The sequence below is a fragment of the Callospermophilus lateralis genome, chromosome 1, assembly GCF_048772815.1.
Source record: "Callospermophilus lateralis isolate mCalLat2 chromosome 1, mCalLat2.hap1, whole genome shotgun sequence".
Classification (NCBI taxonomy): Eukaryota; Metazoa; Chordata; class Mammalia; order Rodentia; family Sciuridae; genus Callospermophilus; species Callospermophilus lateralis.
In genome coordinates, this window is record NC_135305.1 from 147,702,819 (window position 1) to 147,726,485 (window position 23,667).

At 46.3% G+C, this 23,667-nt stretch overlaps 1 protein-coding gene across 3 annotated transcripts in view; it reads left to right on the forward strand.

The window, feature by feature from the left end:
* The window catches only part of Cit (citron rho-interacting serine/threonine kinase), a 157,190-nt gene that overhangs the window by 50,485 nt on the left and 83,038 nt on the right, over positions 1-23,667 (forward strand). For all 3 annotated transcript variants that reach the window (XM_077108940.1, XM_077108941.1, XM_077108942.1), the window contains exon 9: positions 12,462-12,645. In XM_077108940.1, the coding sequence (XP_076965055.1) occupies positions 12,462-12,645 (184 nt within the window). The remainder of the gene's footprint in view (positions 1-12,461; positions 12,646-23,667) is intronic.

Sequence of the window (23,667 nt, forward strand, 5' to 3'; positions counted from 1 at the left end):
TTATTTGTTTTGGGCCTTTTAAAGGCCGGCTTGTTTGGGGCTTCCCATCACTTGAGCAGGTATTTGGCCATGTTTCATTTTCTAAGCTAGTTTGGGGAGGATGGACGTGGACTTCCCTTTGGGACACGGTTCACCCTGGTGCATATCTCCCCATCAGGGCAGGAGGAAGAGGGGCTGAGGCAGTTTGGGGCACTCTCATGGAGGAAAAGGAGGGTGGAAAGATGGGGAGGCAACAGTAGTGACTGCAGAAATTCAACCCCAGGGACATGTAGGCACCACCTGCTGAAACATAAAAAAGGCGAAATGAAGATATGTAGTCAGTAGCTGTTATGGTCTCTTCTGGGATATGCAGGAGAATATTTATGTGTCTCTTGGGGGCTGTTCTGTTTTTAGAGGTTAAGTTACTAAGAGGAGGAAATAGGCTAAAAAGAGCTAAATGTTATGAATTAGGATTATAGGATTTCCCTCTCCAGACCGAATTTACAGGCGGCATCTAGAGATGTTAAAAATATGGAGTAGTCCACTTTAGTCCAAGATAAATGGAGAAAGCTTGTTCTAGAAATAATTGCAGTATTAAGAAGATAGGAATAAATAAATAAGTAAATGTAGACATGTGGGTGAAGGAAGTATCCGGGTAAGGTAAATTAAGTCAGGATTAAAAGTGAGAACAAAGGTGGTTCTGTTACGTTGCCAGAGGAAGAATACTTAGGGACTCCCCAGTCTCCTGGTGGCCAAAGCAGAAAGGAGACAATGACCGGTTCCAAGAACCTTACTCCACAATGATTTGCTCAGTGAAGATCCAATTTTCTGGATACTGAGCTTTAGGAATTTCACCATCAGGTTTCCATAAATGAGCCCCCTGTGATGAAGTGGACACCATCCTTCCTATATGTGCCCTGGTAAGTTTCATATGGCTGCTTTTTATAGTGCCACTCAGCAGAAGCCAGTGGTTCCAGGCCAGATTCCAGTTGGGTGAATCAATTCCAGTTGAATAAAGCAATGCCTTTCCTGGTAGAAGATGAGAAATGGGGACTAGGTTTGTTAGAGAGCTCATAAATTGGAGTCTTCCACCCTTAAATTCTCACTTGCTGGAAAACCTATCACAAACAAGCAAGAATAGAAATGATTTGGCCAAAGATTCAAAATTATATTAAACATCTGGGACTCTATTCAGCAGCCAGCTTCCTAATCAATTCTATGAAGTATGGTGATTGCATTTGCACTCATTTTCTGAGGGTGAAGGTTGGATAGGACTAAAGGAGATGGTTGGCGGGAGTCACAAGAGATGAAAGCGTAGAGACAGAGTGGGAGGCCCAGGTGGTTCAGGACTGAGGGTTTGGAAACGATTTCCAGTGTCTCATTTCAGAGGAAATAAACATGGCCAACTCTGTTTATCCCCGGGGGTGGGGTGGAAAATGCATCTTCAGAGCTGGCAGTTTGAGATCTAAGCCCTCCATTCTGTCCTTCAAAATTCTGACTTATAAAGGACACATGCAGAGAACTGATAGCCAGTTAGGGACCAAAATACCCACTGTGTTCTTGGAAAGGTGGGTTTTCAGTAATCTTCTATGGAGGTCTCTGGTAAATTCCCCAACCTAATGACCTTAGGATGGTGGGCCTTCTCTCATGGACAGGAGGACCTGCTACAGGGGCTGCTGGCACTGAGGAGGACGGTCACTGTCACTCAGCTGAACACCTGCCAAGGGGGGATGTGGGCCCCTAGAGAGGGAGTGTTAAGCGTGGGCCTTATTCGTGAGGCACGTGAGTCCCCTAGTAAAGCATGGTCCAGTGACATCTGTCCAGCTCTGACGAGTCCCAGAAGCTCCTGCCTTCATGTTGAGTGGGGAGTAAAGGATGAGACTGGAGGTGCTTATCCAACACCCCTGCCTTACAGGACAAACCTTCGTGGAAGCCCCTTAGGCCAGGAAAGGAGTGGGGACAAAGCAACCTTGGTACACACCAGTGAAGCCATCACCAGGCTTAGGAGAACCAGCATGTCCGTCACTCCTGTCCTCTGCCCCTTGTCATTTTCCCTTCATTCCTCCTCATCCCTGTCCCTTGCCCTCAGGGCAACAGCTGGTCTGCTTTCTCTCAGTGTAGCTCAGTTTGTGTTTTCTAAAGTTTATGTCAATTGAACACGTACTTACATCACCGGGTTTCTTTTATTCAGCGTTGTTCCGAGAGTCACCCGTGTTGTAGATGTGGGGTATCACACATTGGTTTCTCTCATTGCTGGGTAGGAGTCCATTGTATGGATGTATCACACTTTATTAATCTGTTCACCTGCTCATAGATGTTTGGGTTGTTGCCAGTTTTTTGGCTGTTTAATATTTAAATAATTAATATTGCAATTATTTCTAGAACCTTTAAATAAGATTGTTTTTATCACTAGTATACAGGCCCCGGGCACGTGCATTCATTTCTCTTGGGTAAGTATCCAGGAATGGGATGGCTGATCACACGGCAGCCATGTGTTTAACCTATTAAGAGTGCACCATACTTTTCCAATGTGGCTGGAATTCCCGTTTGTATGAGAGACCTTCCTCCACATCCTTGCTAACACTCCAACGCTGGATTTAAAGTCACTCATATTTTGGAATAGATTCTGCTGTGGAGATGGGTTTGAATTTCTTCAAAATTAGAAAGTTCTTGGACAGGCATATGGATATTCACGACATTGACTTGACAAGAAACCTGGGTCATTTTCTTTTTAGAATACTCTCACATTCTGGATTTGTCTCCTTGTGACTTCAGTGGGGTGGGGGATGGGGTTTTTGTTCTTCCAGCCCCTGTAAACTGGGAATGCAGCTCCAAAGGTTCAAATACATTCTGATTTGACTTTTTCTCACAAGAATGTCTCATCGGCATTCACTGGCCTAGAGTGGAACAATTTGAGTATCAGCAAGATTGCAGTGGCTTGAAACATGGAAAGTATAAACATTCATGAGTTCATAATGATACTGAAAGAGAAATCTCATTGGTCACTCCTGGAGGTTGCTAAGGCCCTAAATCATTACTTGGAATGTTGCTAAATATAGGGAAAGAACCAAGCACTAATCCTGCCTTCTTATTTGAATAGTATGCAGGGCAACCAGAATGTTGATGTGCTCTAATAAACGTAGAAGGATGAAATTAGAAAACCACCATTTTGCAATTCTTATGAAATAGTGACCTCAGGCAATGATCATCATGGATGCTGAAACCATTAGGTGAGAAAGTGGAGGGATCAGGCTGACATCATCAGAATCCGTGGATCATTCTTAACATCACAAGAGGCGAGACAAGCAGACACTGTGTGCTCCCTAGTGTCATGTGAAATCAAGTCCGAAAACATATGCTGGGCGATGTTCATGCCAAAAAAATTGCATATGAATGTCCAGAAGGCCCTGGATTTATCTACCAATCTACAGGAAACATAGGGGGACAGAGAAATGTGTTAAATGATGCCACAAAGAAGCAGTCAGCCAAGTTCAGAATGTGGGAAATTCTGTGAGGATGCTTGATCTAGTTTCTCAAACCAATAAATGGTATTTAAAAAAAAAATACAGTTGAGGAATGCTAGAGGTTGAAATAGACACATCAAACCAAACCAGTGTGAACCTTGGTTCAAACAAACCAAGTATAAAGAGTTATTTTGGGGACATCTGGAGAAAATTGAGCACAGGCATGGTATTAGATAATGTTAGGGCATTATTCGTTTTGTTGGATGTGATGATGACACTGTGCTTAAGTTTTTAAAAGCATCCCTATCTGTCAGAGCAGTGACTCTCAAGTGGGAGGGGATTTTGCCCCCTAGGGACATTGGACAGTGTTTGGAGACATTTTTGGTGGTCTTGGGGGGTGCTGTTGACATCTTGTAGCTGGAGGTCAAAAATGCTGCCAGACACCCTATAATACACATACGGCAGCTCTGGCCCCCAATAAAGAATTCTGCATTCCTCATTGTCAGCAGTGCACAAATGAGAAACCCTTGTTAGAGGTACCTCCTGCAGTAATTACAGGTGAAATGGTATCATATCTGGGGTTTGCCGGGGCGCTGGCGCATGGCGCACGCCTCTAATCCCAGTGACTTGGGAGTCTGAGGCAGGAGGATTTCAAGTTCAAAGCCAGCAACTTAGCGAGGCCCTAAGCAACTCAGTGAGACCCTGTGATAAATAAAATATAAAAAAGAACTGGGGATGTGGCTCAGTGGTCAAGTGTCCCTGAATTCAATCCCTGGTACACCCCCTCCTTCCGGCCAAATCTGTGCTTTTCTCTTAATAATCAACAAGTATGCAAACAAATGGGGGGGATGAGGTGAGAGGAGTAAGAGTGGGCATTGCTAGGTGTTGGAGCTGGGTAATGGGCATCTGGGGGTTCATTCCACTCCCTTCTTTGTTGTGTGTGAAAATTATCATAAAAAGTTAAGAGTAAAATTTTAAAATGTTGGAGAAAAGAATACTAAAGAGATGGGGAGGCATCCAGGCTTGGTGGTGCACACCTGTAATCCCAGCTACTCTGGAGGCTGAGGCAGGAAGGATTGCCAAATTCTAGGCCAGCCTGGGCAATTTAGTGAGAACCTGTGGGTGTGGGGTGAGGCGGGGAGAGCAGTGAAGAAGCACTGCACTTGCTGTGTTCTTGACTGTGGCTGATTCCCAGGGGAAGGGGTTGGAAGTGAAACATGCCAGGCTGCTAGTAGCAGGTCCTGGGGAATGGAAGCCAATGAACTAGCTCCTTCACTTTTATCTAAATGTGTCCCGAGGGAGCTCCACCTGAGACACTGGCTATGTTCGAAAAGGGCTTTGCAGAGACTGGTTGCAACAGGAGGAGTTCCCCTTGAATGTGTGTCTGAGCTCATGGAGAGGCTTCTTTCCATGTTCTGAGGACCCAGACCAAGGCGGGTGGAACAAAGCAAAGCTGAAGTGATATGCAGGCTGGCCAAAGCCCAGTGCAGGAGTGAGGGGAAGTGTCTGGGACTTCTCCCTCTGTGGGAAAACACAAGCTGATTACCAAAAACTTGCCTTCAAGGAGCCTTGAAGGAGGAACGTGGCTTTTGAGTTTGGCGAGAGCCAGAATGAAAACTCCATTGACATCTACCGAGATCGGCCACTAGAGAGGACATCTGCTTAGCTGTTGGCAGCCAGCGCCCCACCCCACCCCGCCCCCACAGCATTCTTTAGTTTGATTGATTGAGGCAAACTTTAGTAATGCTAGCTTCCTTATCCATTTACTTTGAAGACAGCATTGTAAAAATTGATCGCCAGCCCAGAGCACCATTATCCTAACATCTCTTTATGATTCTTGGGGGAGTTAGAGAGTTGGGATAACTTTTTTTTTTTTTTTTTCACTTAAAGCTGTTGCAAACTGGGTCTGCTTTGTGTTCTTTATGAATTTCTTATGCAAGGCATGGTGTGGATGAATCATATCTGATGGCTTCCCACTTGGAGGAGAGAAGGTGCAGGGTGGACCTCAGACTTTAGATAATGTTACCTGTTCTCTTGGGTGAAATGACTCATGTATATTTACTAACCAACTTATTTGCTGAGCTCCTACCTTACTTTTGGGGTTAGTTCCCAGGAGGTCTCAAACATTGAATATCTTGCTTTTCTTTCCCATTGAAGCCTTTCTCTTTGAGTATTTTGTCATTCAATATTCCTAAACTCTCTGCTCTTGTGTCAGTTGTCAAATTGTGTCACTTATTGCGGTAGCCTGTCTCCTGTCCGTCACTGCCTCTCTGTTTCTCTCACCACCTCCTTAGTGTAGGTCCTCTCGTGTCGACTTGCCTATAGACTCCTCTGTTACAGCTTCTGGCCCTGACCTCTTCCTCTCGCCACTGCAATGCCTGTCTGCATTTATGTCTGCCCGTTGGATCCAGGGCTCCACCTTCAAGGTCCTGCCCAGATTTCACTTTCTCTCACTCCCCAGCCTCATTACCCATGTCACTCTTGGGCCACTACTATTGCCATGGTGGCTTTTCTAAAATAGCGCTCTTTCCCATGTCAGCCCATGAAGATACCTTTTTTTTGGGGCGGGGTGGGGGGGCTACCAGGGATTGAACTCAGGGGCACTCAACCCCTGAGCCACATCCCCAGTCCTGTTTTGTATTTTATTTAGAGACAGGGTCTCACTGAGTTGCTTAGGGCCTTGCTTTTGCTGAGGCTGGCTTTAAACTTGCTATCCTCCTGCCTCAGCCTCCTGAGCTGCTGGGATTACAGGCGTGTGCTGCTGCACCCGGCTGGATACCTTTTAACCAACTTTGAGATTCAGTCACCTCCATGACACTTTTTTGAAGGAACAGAGCAAGAATGCACTGCCTCCCCGTCAGCACAGCTTGTGCCGCTCAGGGGGTGTTCTCTGCTTTCCATATCCACATCCTGACCTCCAGCTGACGTAGATCTCTTCTTCCTCTTCACTTATTTCACAGCTCTCTTCGTAGGTAGGTAAGATGGCTAATTTGGGGGCAATATTCCTTTACATCTGAATCTGAATACAGCGTCTAATTTGTCAGTCAAGGGGCAGGGCACCATGGTAGATGGAGTGAAGCTGAGCATGTCTTTGGTTTCATGTGTTGAGTGCCCACTGTGTTCTGGGCACAGCCCTGATTCATTGTCTCATCATAGAATAATTACTTGTGTGATCGTGTCCTTCATGATACAGAGCTGGTGTTGCTCATCATCTTCTGCCACCCGCATCTTGGCACCAGTGTCTGTATCGAATACTGATGATATTAAAAGTTTTAGGACTGTAATCCCCACAGCTTGGGAGGCTGAGGCAGGAGGATCCCAAGTTCAAAGCCAGCCTCAGCAACTTAGTGAGGCCCTGAGCAACTTAAGAGGTCCTGTCTCGAAATATAAAATATTTTATATAAATATAAAATATAAAAAGGGCTGGGGGTGTTGCTCAGTGGTTAAGCACCCCTGGGTTCAGTTCCTGTAATCATCATCATCATTATCATCTTATAAGTTTTACTAGGGTCAGTTTTTTTCAAGTACATCAGTTCTTCATGACTAAATTGTATACTCTGTGACACATCAATACTTGGGTTTCTTAAAGTGGCATTTTGTACCCAGTAGCTTCTTAAGTCTTAGAAATTATTCCACCTAAGGTTCTTATTATTCATTGATTCCTTTAGCAAAATAGTAAATACTGAATCAGGAGTCTGCTGTTGTTCTGGTTGGTTGTATGGTAGTGAACACAACTATCTTTCCTGTCACGGAAATTGTGTTCCAGTGCAAAAAGAAGCCAATAAACATAAGAACAAAATTAGATTTCTTTTTTTTTTTTTTTTTTAATGCTGGTGATTGAAGTCAGGGCCTTACACAGGTTGGGTGGTGCTCTACCACTAGGCTGCATCCCCAGTCCTTTTTATTTTATTTTGAGATAGGGTCTTGCTAAGTTGCCCAATTGGCCTTGAACTTACAATCCTCCTGCCTCAGCCTCTGGAGTAGCTGGATTGCAGGAGGGCACCACCATGCCTGGCTAATTAGAAAATATTTTCTGTTTTTAAAATTAATGTTTGGCATTCTGAAAAACTAAAGATGGGAATGGAGTAACCAGGGCTAAGTGGAGCATGTTAGAAAGAAGCAGAGCCAACTGGGTGAATCCATTTGATTTTTCCTTGTTTGTTTTTTAAAAATATTTTTGAAGATGATAAATCCCCCCCCCAAGGTTTTTAATGAATATCAGTATTTAAAAAAAGAGAGGGAGGAGAGAGAGAGAGAGAGAGAGAGAGAGAGAGAGAGAGAGAGAGAGGAAATTTATAGAAGAGAAATTAACCACAGTTCTTAAAATAGCTCTTTGTTTCTGAAAGTCTTGTTCTGCCATCTATCTTATTGCTGGAAAAAAAAAAAGAAAAAAAAATCCTTAAAACGTTACTTGTATAGCCTTTGCCACTAAGGAGAATATGTCCTGATGTCACCTCAAACAGGTTAACTTATTTAAAAACTATACCGGGAAAGATTTTTTCCCCCCCCTAGTGGCTTTTGCCAGCGAACCCCAGAGCGTGATGTATGACTTCTTCCTTGTCGTTGGTGAGGGCAGTGGGCCTGTGGCGGAGAGAGCTGATGATCTCATAGCACTGTATCAGGAGATAGGAATGGAGGTACTCATTAACATAGTTTTCAGACGGAACAATCTCGATTATCAAAGCCTCTTCATTTAATTCAAACATCAAATGCCTCTGTGGTCTGTATTATGCTAGGTGCTCTCTTTGTAAGACCCTTATTCAAGCCGTCTAATTATATATTTCCTTATTCAATATTTATTGAGGGGGCTGGGGCTTAGCTCAGTGGTGGAGCTCTTCCTAGCACGTGTGAGGCACTGGGTTGGATCCTCTGCACCACATAAATATAAATAAATAAAGGCATTGTGTCAATCTACAACTAAAAAACATATTAAAAATATTATGTGTACCTACTCTGTATGCTGGATTGCCATATGTACCTCCATCAAAACCAATTGGTATGATTTCAATAACCTATTAAAACCTCACAGCCCCTGCTGTTTTTGTAATGCCATAGGTTACCCAGGACTTCATGAATGCCAGACAAGTACTTTACCACTGAACTACAGCCCAGCCCAGCCCAGTGTGATATATATATAATATATTTTACTTTATTTACTTATTTATACGCGATGCTGAGAATCAAACCCAGTGCCTTATCTATGCTAGGCAAGCGCTCTACCACTGAGCCACAACCCCAGCCCTTCAGTGATGTTTTTAAAGAAAAAAAGGGGGTTGGTTGGGTTTATGAGGATGAAAAAGAAACATTTTTTCATAAGGCACAAGGAACCGGAGAATTACTTCCTAAGATAGATGTGATCTCTACTTTGGTAGGTGTTAGACTTGATGGAGCTTTACATAATTGTTTTGAAGTGTGGCATCCAGACTTTAAGCAACTTTGCTACTGTCTCTTGCTGGTCCCCTGTTAAAAGTGTGTTCAGCTGTGTGGTTCTTTGTCTCCCAGGCTCTCAGGTTCCCCATCTCTTTGTTATTGGGTGTTGCCTTCTACACAAGTGCTTCTCAATCACAAATCCCTATAAATCACCTGAGGATCTTGTTACGATGCAAGTTGTCATTCAGTGGAGTTAGGCCTGAGACTCTGCACTTCTAGCCAGCTCCTGGGAGATGCTGATGCTTCCAGTCTATGGATCACACACACTTTGAGTATCATGGTTCTATGTGATTTCCTCAGATCTAATCACTAGTTCACTAACTTTCTCTTCAGCTGTGTCTAACCTGCTATTTAACATATCTAGTGAGTTTTAAACTTAAATTCAACAGTCTTTTTCATTTCTGGAAGTTCTGTTCTGTTAAAAAATAAGCTCGGTTCTTTTTCTTTTCCATATTTATTTTTTTGTAGTTGCACACAATAACCTTTATTATTTATTTATTTATTCATTTTTATGTAGTGCTGAGGATCAAACCCAGGGCCTTGCACATGCGAGGCGAGCACTCTACTGCTGAGCCATAACCCTAGCCCCAAAGCTTGGTTCTTTTTCAAAGAATCTTATTCTTTTATTCAAATTTCTACTCATTTACATTGATAATAAATTCAAATTTATTTTATGGTCCATTTCAGATTTTTCTTTTAGTTACAGCTTTTGGAGGGTAAATTCTCTCCTTTCTTGTGTCTGCTCCTGTTCTTTCATGGTAGAGTGTGTGTGTGTGAAAGAGGGAGAGGGAGACAGGCAGACAGGCAGGCAGGCAGTCAGACAGACAGGCAGACACCAACCTCCTGTGTGCCCTGGGCTGTGAAAGTGTCCCTGTAAGTCATTTTCCACTTGTGCTGCCAGTGTTCTAAGAGAACAGTACTCTTGATAATTTCCCACTGTGCAGGATACTGTGAACGTAGACACCCCACCTGAGCCATGGTTTCTCCTGGCTGCCTTATTTCTTTTCCACTAAAGGACCCTGCTGAGCAGATTATTTTCATTTCCTCCATTTCTCTCTGGCTTTGCCCCTGCATAAATGTGGTCTTGCCAAGCCCTTCTTTTCAGAGTTCCTCTTGCACTTACCTGTCTAGAGGTTGCAACCTACCTTTTCATTTTTGAACATCTTACCTGTTACTAGCTGGAGAATTTCTCAATGACTTCTCCTTTCTTTTAATGTGAAAATGATCCAGCCCTCTTTCCAATCTTGACCACATTAAGGTACTTTGAGCATGACGGAGTTTTATGGATGAATCTTATTTTATAGTATAGAAACTCAAAAGTCATAATTATTTCTCTGAGTGTGGCTCCTACCCCTCTATTAATCATAATCCTCACTCAGAAATGGAATTCTATTTTAGTCTCCTAAAGATGAATTAGTATATAGTGGAAAGGGAATTAAGCTTCTGCTAGGAATTAAATGATACGATAGGATTAACATAAACATTCACCTTGATGGGTCTGTGCCTTGCACAGGAGAAAATATTCAGTAGAGATTCTACTGTACCTCACTCCTAATAACTGCAAGATCTGCCATAAAAGTGCACCTCATGTGAGCAATAATAATAATGGCAAAGAGTCTTTATGGGTATTAGCTGTATTCTAAGAGCTGTGCCAAGCTCTTTATATGGGCTCTTTTATTTAAACCTCTCAACACCCCTTTGAAGTAGTTATTCCTATGTTGTAGCTAAAGGCACAGAGAGGTTAAGTGATTTTCCCAGGATCACACAGCCCGTAAGTAGTAGAGCTGGGATTTTAACTCACTCAGATTTTAGTGCATGTGCTATTAACCACTGTGTTCCTAATTAGTGTCAACTGCAAATCTCTCTGCATAAATTTCCTCTCTTTATCTAAGTTTCCTTATTATGGGATGGGAAACTTATCTTTTTGATCATTATGAATTATAATTTCCCCTAATTTTTTTTCCTTTCAAAAAAGCTATTGAGTAATTGAACTTGGATTGGATTTGAGCTTGTATTAATGGACGTACACATGGGATATGGGCTGAAGAATTCAATCTAAATTTTCTTCCCATCAGCTAAGTTTTAAAGTATTAAGCATGTAATTCTTACAGGGAAGATTCAAATTCCCTTGAGGCAGCTTGGAGGTGTTAAATAATTTTCTGGTAGTGCACATTTTCCATTTTCTAACCTCTCCCACCTCATCCCAGTGCACCTGAAGCTCTGAGAATGTTCTTTTGCACTTTCCCGAGCAGCCAGATCTCTGCTCATACCCTGACTCCTCCAGGTCCCTTCACTACCTGGTTCCTTCTCAGCATGGCTTCGGATGTTGTCCTGGGGTGCTTTCGAGACAGCCGGAGTTTTTTGAGTCTGCAAGTGGAAAACGGAGAGCTGCTCCTATCTGGCTTACAGCTTTGTCCAGAAAAGAAGGAGTTAAAAAAGAAGCCTGGGCTGTGAAGGGCTGTGACAACTGTCCTAGGGGGAGCTCTAGCGAGCCCTGGCGGGCAGTGACTCATGCCGCTCTGTCACTCAGATCGGCATTGGCCCCGGCCACGCAGGCGGCCAGGTGGGGTTACCGCCAGAGCACGCGCCTCAGAGTGGGGAGCATGCAGCCTGCACTGCGGGGGATGTGATGCCGGCTGGCCGCCTGCCCCCAGGCTGGCCCACCACGGACGCCCCAGCTGGCAGCCATGGTAACGCTTCTGGCTGGAGGTACCCCTGGGAGCCCCCGGTGATGGGCAGCCTCCTGGTGACTGATGGACAGGTGTCTACCTCCCCGAGTGAGAGAGCTCAGTAGGTGGCAGGGAGCAGAGAGGATGTGGTGCACCCTAGCCAGGAGTCATGCCGTAAAGAGGTAGGACCCGCGCCCAGCTGCCCCTCTGTGCACCCACCCGCGGGGTGCTGTGGATCACCAGGAGGAACTTTACTTGGCTGATGTTTCATTATGCTGATTAAGCTGCAGTGGATTCCAGGGTCATGATTGCGCTGGGGAGGAGGGGTGATGAACTTAAAAAAAAAAAAAAGTGGTTGTTGAGATCTCCTAGCAGACTCCTCCAGAGATGAGTGAAGTCCACTGCGGTGGTATCCAGCCTGAGTCCCAAAACCTCCCAAGTCCCCTTTTCTGTTCCTTCCTCCTCTTCTGGTTTAATCCACGATTGAGACTTTCCATCTGGTTTCACTGATCAACACTCGATGTTAATAACTCAGACCAGGAGAGACTAGGTAGGGTTAGGTCTCCTGGCACCTGCCAGCTGATGCCCCACCAGCAGCCTTCTGGAAATGTCAGGCAGGGGCTCCTGTGAGTGGTCCAGCACTTGTGTGGCACCGGGTGACCTGTTTGAGTTTATTCTTCACTTTGCCCCCGCCGGGGAGGCAGCCTGTCTGCGGGTCGGTGGCCATGTTGGCAGGGAAGGGGTTAATCTCTTGTTGCTGTAGGAGCCAGGCTGGGTCTGCTGCGAGGAGCTAGATTGAAAGCAGGCGCTGCAGTGCTGTCGCCAACGCCGAAGGAGTCAGACGCTCTGCTCCGCAACAGTGTGGAATCCATCTGAAATTTTTTTTCTCTCCCACCTCTTCTTGTTTTTCTTTAACCAGCGCCTCCCCCCTTCGTCCCCACCCTCAAGTCTGACGATGACACCTCCAATTTTGATGAACCAGAGAAGAATTCGTGGGTTTCATCCTCTCCGTGCCAGCTGAGCCCCTCGGGTTTCTCGGGCGAAGAACTGCCGTTTGTGGGGTTTTCGTACAGCAAGGCACTGGGGATTCTTGGTAGATCTGAGTAAGTGAAAATTGGACTTTCTGGGGGACCTGCATTGATGCACGGCAAACAGAGCCAAAGGTGGTGTCGGTGGCAGTGGGAGGGTGGGGGAGTGCGGCGGAGGGAAGCTGGTGATCTGTCTGCATTTGGAGAGCAGGCTACCTGTTTGGGCTTTGCGGGGCTAGACTGTTAATATCCTCGCTTTGCAGCCTGTGAGGTGCCTGCTCCTGTCTGTGGCATCATCATTGTGAATTCGTTACTTTGGGCTAGTTTTCCAGTCTTTGGTCGTCTTTAGTGAGGAGAGAGTGGATTTTTAGCAGTGCAGATTTTTGGTCAAAGGGAGTTAAGACGAGCTGCCCATCTCTGTATCCATCATCTCTGTATCTGTCTGTCTCGAGTGGGTGGATGGTTGCTTTCTTGCCGTATTGACAGAATCCTCCAAACTGTGGCTCGTGAGCTAAAGGTTTCCTGATGGGTTTAACTGAGCTGCAAGTGGCTGAACCAGAGCTCTAACCGAGAGACGATGCTCGGCTCCTCTCCAAGTATGCTGCAAGATCAGGGATCTGGCAGCTGAGCCTCTGAGCCAGGAGAGCACTGGCGGCCAGAGAAAGCCCCGTCAGTGGGAGCCACCAGGAGAGAGAGTGATGTAGCCGAGTCACTGATTCACAGAAACTGGGCTTCATGAGGGCGGAGGGGGGGTGCAAACCAACCAGGAAACTAGAAAATGGAAATATAAATATCGCTGCAAACACCTTGACCTAGCAGGTCTTTCTCCTTTCTTACAAAATGCATTTACACTGTGTTTGGATCGGAGGGTCCTGGCTTCCAGTCTCCTAGAATTTCTGCAAAATGCAGTAGTCTCTGGATGTGGGAGCTTGATGCCATTCCGTTTTCAGAGAAGCAAGTTCCCCAGGAAGGTCTTAGACCGACTGTGTTGTTCCCCAGGCACCTCGACTCCCTCACTTCGAGGCTCTTGGGGGTGATGTTGGGTAATTAGTTGGTGCCCACTTAGGAGATAAGCAGAATTTGATTTTCTCCTTGGCAGCATCCGTTCCCTGTTTGTTGTGTTTGTAGTTTAGATATCAATTTGAAGGGATGTCGTACTGGTTCCTGGATGGTGTCTCCCCATGGGTGCCGTTTTGACTGTAAGGTTCCTGAAAAGATTTCAGATTATTATGGGGATTTGGGCATTTGATATGGGATAGGGCTGTGGGCTGTGGTTGAATTTGGGAGAGGTTTTTATGTGGGCCATGTTGAGGTGGGCTTTCTTTATTCTTTTGCTGGAAATCACGTTGAAAATTCAGGTGGAATTTGGGCGCGTTGGATGTGCCTTTCTGGATTCTTTGCTCTACCTCCCAAAGCAATCTGGATGGTGGTAGGAGAGGCAGCAGCCTGACTAGCTGTTGAATGTGCCGTCGGATGGATTTGCGGTGGCCCAGCTGGGCTGGGAGGTTGCATCAGTGTCAGAGCAGGGCAGGAGTGGAGGCCCAGCGACGAAGGATGCTAGCCCTGTGGGCAGCGCCACCTTGACACTCACGACACACTGAAGGTCACTGAGCAGGCTAGAAGGAGGCGTGTGGGGAGTCGTAGTTGCTGTTGGCAGTGGGCTGGTTGGGTCAGGGTGAGCGCTGGCTTAGGGTGGTAATCTTGATCTGAACAATCAGGGAGGACACGGGGGAGTTGGATTTCAGGGGCAAAGGGAGAATGGTAAGGAGGATTTCAGGCACCGCAATTAATCTGAAGCATGTGTGATTAATTGCTTATTTTTCAGGAAGACTCTAATTGCGTCTTCCTGCTGCTCCCAGAAAGCTCAGTTGAGGGAGCTCCCTGACAGGGCATCTCAGTGTTAAGGCCCGGGTCCTGGATAAATATTTCTTGATTTTATTTACTCAGGGTCCTTTCTCCCAGAATGTGTTTATGTTGCTTACTGTGTCTGAAGATTTGCGATTTCACCTTTGGGAGTTGAAAATCTCTCTCTGGAGCATCCAGTGAGCTTCTGTTAATGCCCTGGCAGAATGTTTAATACGATTCTCATTAAAAAAAAAAAAAAATACAGTCCATACAGACAAAACTGTGTGTTTGTTCTCTGGAGGATGGAATTTGGTGTATTCCCATCTTTGAGGAACTCCAGTGCCTTTTCCATGCCAATTTGGGGTTGGAGTCAGAAAGATTTTCTTTCCCCTCTCATTTGGTTCTGTGATGCTGTCGTCAGACTTGGCTGCTGTGCCAAGGGCAACTCTGTGGATGCAACCTACAGCATCATTTCCTAATGCTCTCCACCTGTTGGATGTAGGTGACCCTGGACATGTCTGATTAGGATCAATTAGAAATCCAATAAAAGAGACCCAGGGATGACATTGCTTAGCAGCTCCTGCGGTTCTGTTGATGTGCAGTTTGAGAATTAATTTGCAGAGGGGAGGCATTTCCCGGAGGAGTCACCTTTGCCACCCAGCGACCTCCAGGGTCTTCCTGAGTTTCCTTTCCTCCCTTTCCGTGTTTTTGGCATCACAGGTTTTATTTACACACGCCGGTTACCTGTGCCGCTACTCACTGTTCACACCACGGAGGCAACTGCAGATGCCGCTGTACTGTGCCAGGAAAATTGACCCCAGATTTGTTGCCAGTGAATTGAATGAAACGTTCGGAGGTGGAGCTGAATGAGCGAGGAATTTTCACAGAGACTCTGGCCACGAAATAATTTTTACTGTTGTGGTTGCTTCTCACTTTTTAGGATCTTTTTTTTTTTTGATGGGGGACCCCAGCCAGCTTTGAGTGCATCCTGATTTTAGGTTTAGCAGCGATCTTGATCTCAGCATTTGAGTGGATGAGGCAGAGCGGGGAGTTCCTGGCAGCCTGGGTTGGGGAGAGCAGGAGGGATCGTGGGGAACTAGGCCTGGTTGTCTTTGGGGCGGCACTATGGGAAGGTGAGTTTTAGACAGTGTCTTTCTGGTGCCTCTTTTCCTTTTTAGCCAACAGAAACCCCAAATGAAATTCCCAAGCTCTGAATGCCCAGTTGTTCCTTGAACTGTTTGCTTGAACTTTACAATAGTAGAGTAGTGACAGAAATCTCAGTGTGTTCAAGGTTTAAAAATAAATGGACCCCAGCATTCTTGCCTCCCCGTCAGCATGGGGCACATTTCTCTGCGTCCTTCCTCCTTCCCCTTAGGTTGAGGCACTGCCTCATCTGAACTCTTGCTGGCACACAGTGCATTTCTGCAGGCCTTCAGAAGGTGGGGACCTACCAGGTAAAAACCAGTTGGTTCTGTTGTGTTCCACACATGCTGGTTTTCTGTGTTTGGAGAAGTTGGCAATTTGCAGGAGCACTGGGATCTTGGCGACACTGGGTTTGTGGGCTCATGGTGTCTGGGGGCCCTACTTTAGGAAGGGGGCTTTCTCTTCCTTTTGCCCGCAGGCTCTTTCCTTCTGGATGGATCTGAGTGTAGTGATGGGACCAGCTGTGCAGCCACGGTGGAAGAATGAAGAGTCACCACCACCCCACCTTTCCAAGTTTCCAGAAAGCCAGTTTTGATGCCTCCTCTTGCTCTGCTGGGGCTTCTTTATAAGTTAGGTACCTCAACTGCGAAGTGGGGTAGCAGTGGTGCCTCTCTGTAGGAAGGTAGAAGGATTGGATGAAACACCCAAAACCCTTGCTCTAATATCCAGTGCAGGAGAAAGCCTCAATAAATGTTCGTTGTCATTATTTTTGTTTTTACGAGTACACCAGTCTATGTTTGTGTCTATCTTTCTGCCAAGAGGATTTGGAAAGGACTTGGCAAATATTAGGTAGTCTAAAGTCACATCAGACCCAAACCCAGCTTCCCAGCCCTTAGGAATTTTCTCCTGGAAGTGCTTAACCACCTTGACCAAGGGCAAGATTAACCTGCAGTTGCCAAATCCTCACTGGCAAAAGGTGGCCATTGGAGAAGAGTAGACTGTGGGGTCAGAATTAGAAGATCCAGTCCCAGAATGGGTCCCTCCCTATTCTGGTGTTCTCTGTCAAAGCAGATTTGTTGAAACTATTCAGAGAACACAAAGCACACACCTTTGCTGCAGAACAGCGTGGTACAAATTGGACATTACCCGCTTAAGGCAAGTTAGGAGAGTAAGGCAAAATGTAACAGGGGGCACTTAATGGGTACTGCCAACTCACAGTTCTTGCTAAATGACAATGATAATCCTTCTTGGAATGTCTGTTCGTTTCCCTGTGTAGATTGGGATTTCCAGGGCTCGGCTGGGGCTTATTTATTCTGGTCTTCCTGGAGCTCAGGACAGGATAGGCCCTCAGTAAATACATGTGTTGGCACCAGGCTTACAAGTGTGCTAATGGAAGGGAGATATTTGGGTTGGCTCTTTAAAAGGCCACAGATTTGGATCGGTAGAGAGGAAGGCAGAGAGAATTTCAGGTGGGCAGAGTGATAACAACAGCTTGCAGGGTACTGACTCTTCACTAGGCCCTGCTCTGAGCTCTTTGCACAGATTAACTCATTTAAACTCTGCAACAATCCAAGAGGAATATGGACGCATCACTCTCGTTCTGCATGTGAGGAAACTGAGGCATGAAGACCCAGCAGCTTGCTCAAGATCTTGTGGCTTTTGGTAGCTCAGTCAGGACTTGAGCCCGGGCAGTGTGGCTCCAGAATCTAATAGCCTCTGTGCTCCACTGCCACGTATAAATGCCACAGGCAGGAAAAATCAGGAACTTTGTGTAGGATGCTCAGGGTCACATACTTGTCAGAAGTGGAGGCCATTGTTGGAATGAAGAGCCATGCATTTGGGGCAGGGAGATGGTGAGATCAGGGGAGCTGCCAGCCAGGTCTGAATGCTGGGCTTTGTTTTCCATTTCTGGGGTTTGTTGAGTAGGTGGACTGTAGAGCTGTTGGATTTCTCTATTTCTTCCTCTTCTCCTCCAGAGACTCTCACCTGGTATATGTGCGCGCATGCCCACGACACTTGCTGTGCCCGCTCTCCCTGAGAGTTCTTGCTTGCTGGAGTGCAGGCTCAACGAGGACAGCAAACCGCCTTGACCTGATTCTTACCAGGCTTCAAGCTGATCGTCCATAACTGCTCAGCAAGCCTTTGATGAGCTGATCCAAGTCACTTTTGTGGGAGCAAATCTCAGTTTTGTGATGGCTCTCGGATCATGTCTCCTCAAATGTTTGTTTTATCCTTCCAGGTACCTCCCATCTGCCTGAGATAACTCATTCTGGCGGAAGAGGGCCGCAATTCTCCAACCAGTCTCTTTTTATTGAAATACTTGGGAGTTGGAGGATCATCTCTTTAATGATTGCTTTCCTTCCACATGCAGCCAAAGGCTCTTTGACATTGTGCTTGCTGCCCAGATCCCTATTGCAAAGAGTTTCATCTGTGATTTGATTTTTTTAAATAGTCAGCAACAATGACAGTGTCTTCTTTGGTACCCGAAGGCATGTATCTGCTGTATTATCCAAATAAGTTAAGAAACCATAACGAGTCTTTGCTCATGGTGGCTGCCCTTAAGTGCCCTGTGCTGTTTCCCACTGTCGTCTGGACTGCATGTCTGACGCTTGCCTGGGCAAGTTGTGTTGATTTTCCTCTTCTCCTTCAACTTCTTCTTTCTCCTAGTCAAGCACATCCTGTTCTGCTGTTTGCCTTATTCTGTTCTCTATTTAGACTGTGCGTGCTGCCTTGCAGCCCTGGCAGGACCACTCTGCCGCCTTCTCACTTGTCTTAAAGATACCTTTAGGAAATCAGATCCAACAGTCCCATCCCAGTTCTAAAGATTAGGCTCAGAAGATCTGTCAAGTGTGTTTTGTGCTGGCCTACACTTGCTAATTTGCATGGTTGCCTCGGATCCCGTACGAAGGCAGTCATTGACTAAATGGTGCTACATGTTCTCGAGCTCTGCGCCAGTTTGGCAACGCCTCTCTGCTGAAGTGGATTCGGTTCCCTTTACTCGCCTGTCATCTCCTCTCCTCTCTGACAAACGTCCTGAAAGAACGGTCTCTATTCCATTCCTCTTCTTCCACCCTTCTACTGAAATGACTTATCAGAAGCCGCTGGTGACACTCAGCCCCCAAATCCAGTGGTGTCCACCTCGTCATGTGACACTATTAATTATTTTTTCTGGATGGCTTTCTGCTCTGTCTCCTCTGCATTCTGGATACTGGGTTTCCCTTCCAATTCTGTGGCCACCATCTTTGTTTCAGACTCTTAAAATGAATGCCTATCACCTGAAGTTCCATCCTCAGTTCTCTTTCTAGTTTGTTCTTGGTGATCTCATTCCATTCCTTGAGTTTAACTCCCACTTCCCCCTTGGCCTTCTTTCTAATTTTATTTCAGAACCGCCCCCCACTTCCCTACCCTTCTAGGCAAGAAAATGGAGTCATCTCTAACTCTTTTTGCCTATCATCAGTTGCCAAGTCCTTCACGTTGTACCTCGGAGATACTTGCGTCTGTGCGCACTGTTCTGTCCTCACTGTCACCCTTAATGGACTTTTGCTTGGACTGTTGCAGTTGCCTCCTAACTGATTGCTCTGCCTCAGGCTTTCCTGGCTGTACTCCATTCTCCAGAGGGTGGAATTCTTCCAAAGCATAGGTTGGATGATGTCATTTGCCTGCTGAGACCTTCAACAGCATTCCAGTATGCATAGAATTAATGGCCTCTCCTGAACTTGACATTCAAGCCTGGTATGCCAGGACCCTAGCCTGCCTCTTCAGTTGAACCTCCTCCTTGTTCCCTGGGTCTGGCCAAACTATCCCAGGCTCACTGAGGCAGAACCAGGTCTTTCTTCTTTTGCCTGAGACAGGGCTTTGCCCCTGGCAGGTGTAACATTTATTGAATTGAATTAGACTAGTGTGGCCAGGGATGATGCCAAATCCTTCTGCACAATTCATGTACCTGCTAATGAAAGCCTCTTTTTGGAGGCACCTCCCGTGTATCCAGAGCTATTTATTCTGGGGGTTTTACATGCATTATCTCACCCAGTCCTCCTGATCTCACCATAGCTCTGTGAAGTGGCTAATATCATCCCTGTTTTACAGATGAGAACACTGAGGCTTGGGAGCTTAGCTTACTTTCCTGAAGTTTCACAAGTAATAACCAATCTGAGACTTAGCCTTGTATCTAGTTGCCTCCAGACCTCTGTCCCCCAACCCTGCCTCCACCAGCCATGACTTTGCTAGGTCCCACAAGATTATACACTTGTCTGATGATCAAGGTGAAAGCATGGCTTTCCCGAGAGTTCACTGGGTACCAGGCCCCATTCTAAGTGCTTAGTAAGCATTCTCATTTAGTCCCGGAAATACTCGTCATTTTACAGATTAGAAAGCTGGTGATCATGAAGCTTGGGTTACTTCTGGAAGCTCACAGAGCTTGCATATAGCAGAGGGTGGCCAATTTTTCCAACTTTTAGCTTTACAGCTGATGAAAGCTTTATTTTTAGGAGCAAACTATAGCATACCATTGAAAGTCCAGGCTTTGGAATTGGAGAGACTTGGGTTCAGATCTGGGCTCCACCTCTTCCTATTTGTGTGAACAGGGCATTTCACTTCTTGCATCCTCAGCTCTCTCACCTCTAAAGTGGGAGGTGTAATAGAACCTCTCTGGTAGGTTTCTTGGGGAGATGCATGGAGCCCTCGTTAGGGACGGGTGTTCATTTCATGGTAGTTATTGTTATTTAGGGGTGGGGCTGGGGTGCTGTCGACTCTCGTTTTCCCTTTGCTTCCACTCTATAAAGACATCTCACTGGTTTCTGCCCATTGAGAGACTCCAACTCCACGTGGGGTGCCTGACAGATGTCCTAATATCTCCATCCAACTTTTCACTCTGAATGGAGTCGATGATGTGTTGGTTAAATCTGCGTATTCCATGAAACACTCCCAAGGTTCCGGCACAATCCGGTTCCAGTGGAAACTGTGTTCTGTGCCCAGCATGGATGTCATGTGCTCCCACCCCCTTTTGTGAGTTTGAGTGTCCCCTGAATGGAGAGTGTGCGCGTCACTGTGACATTGCCGTCTTAGAACCAATATAGGTCATCTCTGATGCGGAGGCCAGAAGGGTCTTTGGTGCCAGCATCCGTGCCCTGTCCTTCTCATTTTGGATTCCTTTGATCCACTGTGGCCTTTAAACTGCAGCCTCCAGGGACACAGAAGTGCTGGCTCGCCCTTCGTCTGTTCATTCATTCCTTCACTCCTCAGGTTCGCTGTTCTAAGCTGTGGCCCAGCTGTGAGCCAGACAGCCAGTTCCCTGCCCTCGAAGGCCAGTGTTCTCAGGGCGGTCAGTACACATGTGAGACGGTTTCAGATGGAGGCCGGACTCTGAAGAAATCAGAACCGGGATGGGGACCGGGTTGGGACGGTCACTTTCGATGCTCAGAGTAGGTGCTCAGCATGGACTTACAAGTCGCCTCATAGGTGCTCCCTGTGTCACGGTGGGTGGTGACTCAACTTCCTGAAACCAGCACTTAGTGGTCCACTCAGGAAGGCCTTCTGTGCTGGAGCCTGAGGCATGGCAGTGAACGCAGGATCTTCATGGAGCTTGCTTTCTGCTGGGACAGATGGACGTTTATTCATGTGTTCGTTCATCCACTCAATAAAGATTTGAGAACCTACTGTGTGCCAAGCACTTTGGAAGGGGGAGGCAGCAGTGAAGCATTCCTGCTGCAAGTGTGTCCAGCCAGAATGATAACAAGGAGCTGGTTGCCAAAGAAATGGGAAGAGTATTCCAAGCAGAGAGTAAAAGGGCAGAGATCCCCAGGCCGGGCTAGCCTGTGGGTCCCAGTGAACAGAAGCCCACTGGGGCAGCTGGATCATGGGAAGCATGGTTGGGTTGGGGTTGGCCGAACCTGAATATGGCTCTGAATACCCTGAGTAGGAAAGTTTTGTAGGATTTTGAGAAGTGATTTGGAGTATCTGTCCCTCATTTACAAAGGTCCCTCTGACCATTGTTGAGCAGTAGAGAGATGAGATTCAGGAGGTAAGTTAGGTTGTTGTACTCATTCAGGCAAGAGGTAGAAAGGTGTCAATGAATTAGCCTGCAAAGCTAGGTGCTGGCTTAGAGGTGGGAAATGTGTTAAAAATCTCATAAGTAAGCTATACTTTTATTAACAGTATAGTTTTTGTTAATTGATTTTTGAGGTACATATTAATTATTTAAAAACAAATGCTCTAATTTATCTGGAGACCACTGCTGGTAGAGTGTATCTGTGTGTGTGTGTGTATGTGTGTGTGTGTGTGTGTGTGTGTGTGTGTGTATGTGGGGGGTGTGTGTGTATGTATGTGGGGAGGGTGTGTGTATGTATGTGATGTGTGTGTGTGTGTGTGTGTGTATGTGGGGGGTGTGTGTGTATGTGGGGGGTGTGTGTGTATGTATGTGGGGAGGGTGTGTGTATGTATGTGGTGTGTGAGTGTATGTGGTGTGTGAGTGTGTGTGTGTGTATGTGTGTGTGTGTGTGTATGTATATATGTGGGGGGTGTGTGTGTGTGTGGCCCCAAAGCTAGACAGGCTCTGCAGCTCTTTGCGAGAGCAGTGTTTTCGATATTTCCAAGTGCTCATGACAGATACCACTGTGTCTTTTAAAATGGGTTTTTAAAGTTAGTTCACAAATTTCAGAATGCAGCATCTTAAAAGCCCCTATATTTTGGGGGAACAGAATCCTGATGGGTTTTTTAAAAAATTTTTCTACCACATTGCATCTTATGGATGTATGAGTTTTTAGTGCCATTGACCACAATGAAGGTGAGGCCCTCCACTGAGCTAATTTTGATTACTCTCACTGTAGCATGGAGCATCTGCCCTTGGCTATCTCAGGAATGTCTGTGACTTGTGACATGGGATCTGGCAGCATATTTTGCAGGTATCCAGTCCTCTTCCCCAGGGAAGTGGTGGATGGCTTGATACTCACGAGTGGTCCTAATCATTACAGCAGAAATCAGTGAGTACTCGCACAGGACACATTGTATTCTCTTTTGATATGAAGTATTCTATGAAGAGCTTTATTCAGGGATTCTTTCTGGTGATGTGGGATTATTTATAGGCCCATCATTGAGAAAACCACATTCAATCATTTTCACTTCGATGTTGAGGTTCCATGTGAAGCAGTTTCTAGGTCATGTCTAATACATGTTCAGAAGACATGTCCTCTGTGTTGCACTGGCAGCTGCCAACCCACCCCTCCCCATGTCGTGTGCCACTGCCTCTCTCAATACTCTCTGTGCCTCTATAATTATAAAGCAGATGTGTATATCAGGAAGAGAAGTTGATTTCAGAGTAAATTTTTCTAGAAAATAGAAGCTGGAAAAAAAGGAAAACCCAAACTTGGCTTCGTGCTGGAAGAGACAGCACTGCTGTGTGTGGGTGGGTGGCTGCATGCACCCGCTGCTCAGAAGTGCCATTTCTCTCCATGGGGACAACTGGCTGTGTATCCGAGATGTGACCAAGAGGAGTAGGCAAGCAATGTGTGGGCAGGCTGCATGTTCTTTTATTAGCAGCCTCATTGTATTGCATCTTGGCGAGCCAGGAGCACAAACCGGTCTGGTTCTAACATCCATCCTGTTTCCCAATTAATTACCCCCTGAGCCTCCAGGCGATGGAGGGAGAGCAGCTCTTGTGTGGGTTGAGCTGTTTCCGGGGGTGGCAGTAGACTGACCTGGCTTATCGATGTTCCTGGGTCCCCAGGTTGTCCTGGGCTCAGGCTTAGCCCGTCACAGCTAGAGGTCACCTTCTCTCGGTGACCCATTCTCCCTTTCCTCCACGCCCTTGCCCCTCTGAGCGTCTGTGGCACTTTTCTTGGTGCTGTCTATCCAACAGTGACAAGTGTTGATTTCAGAGCCCTCCCCTCTGAACCCCCAGCTCTGCTGCCTTGCACCTGCCCGCCCATCATCATCATCATCATCATCATCATCGCGGTCGTCGTCGTCATCGTCATGTGACGGAGGCGGAGAAGCTATCGCCTCAGCTCTTCCTCTCCCTGGGGCCATGCGGATGATGAAACCAGGTCATAGGATTCCCGAAGATCTAGGGGACAATCTGAGGAGGCTGAGCATAGTGCCCAGCACATAGCGAGG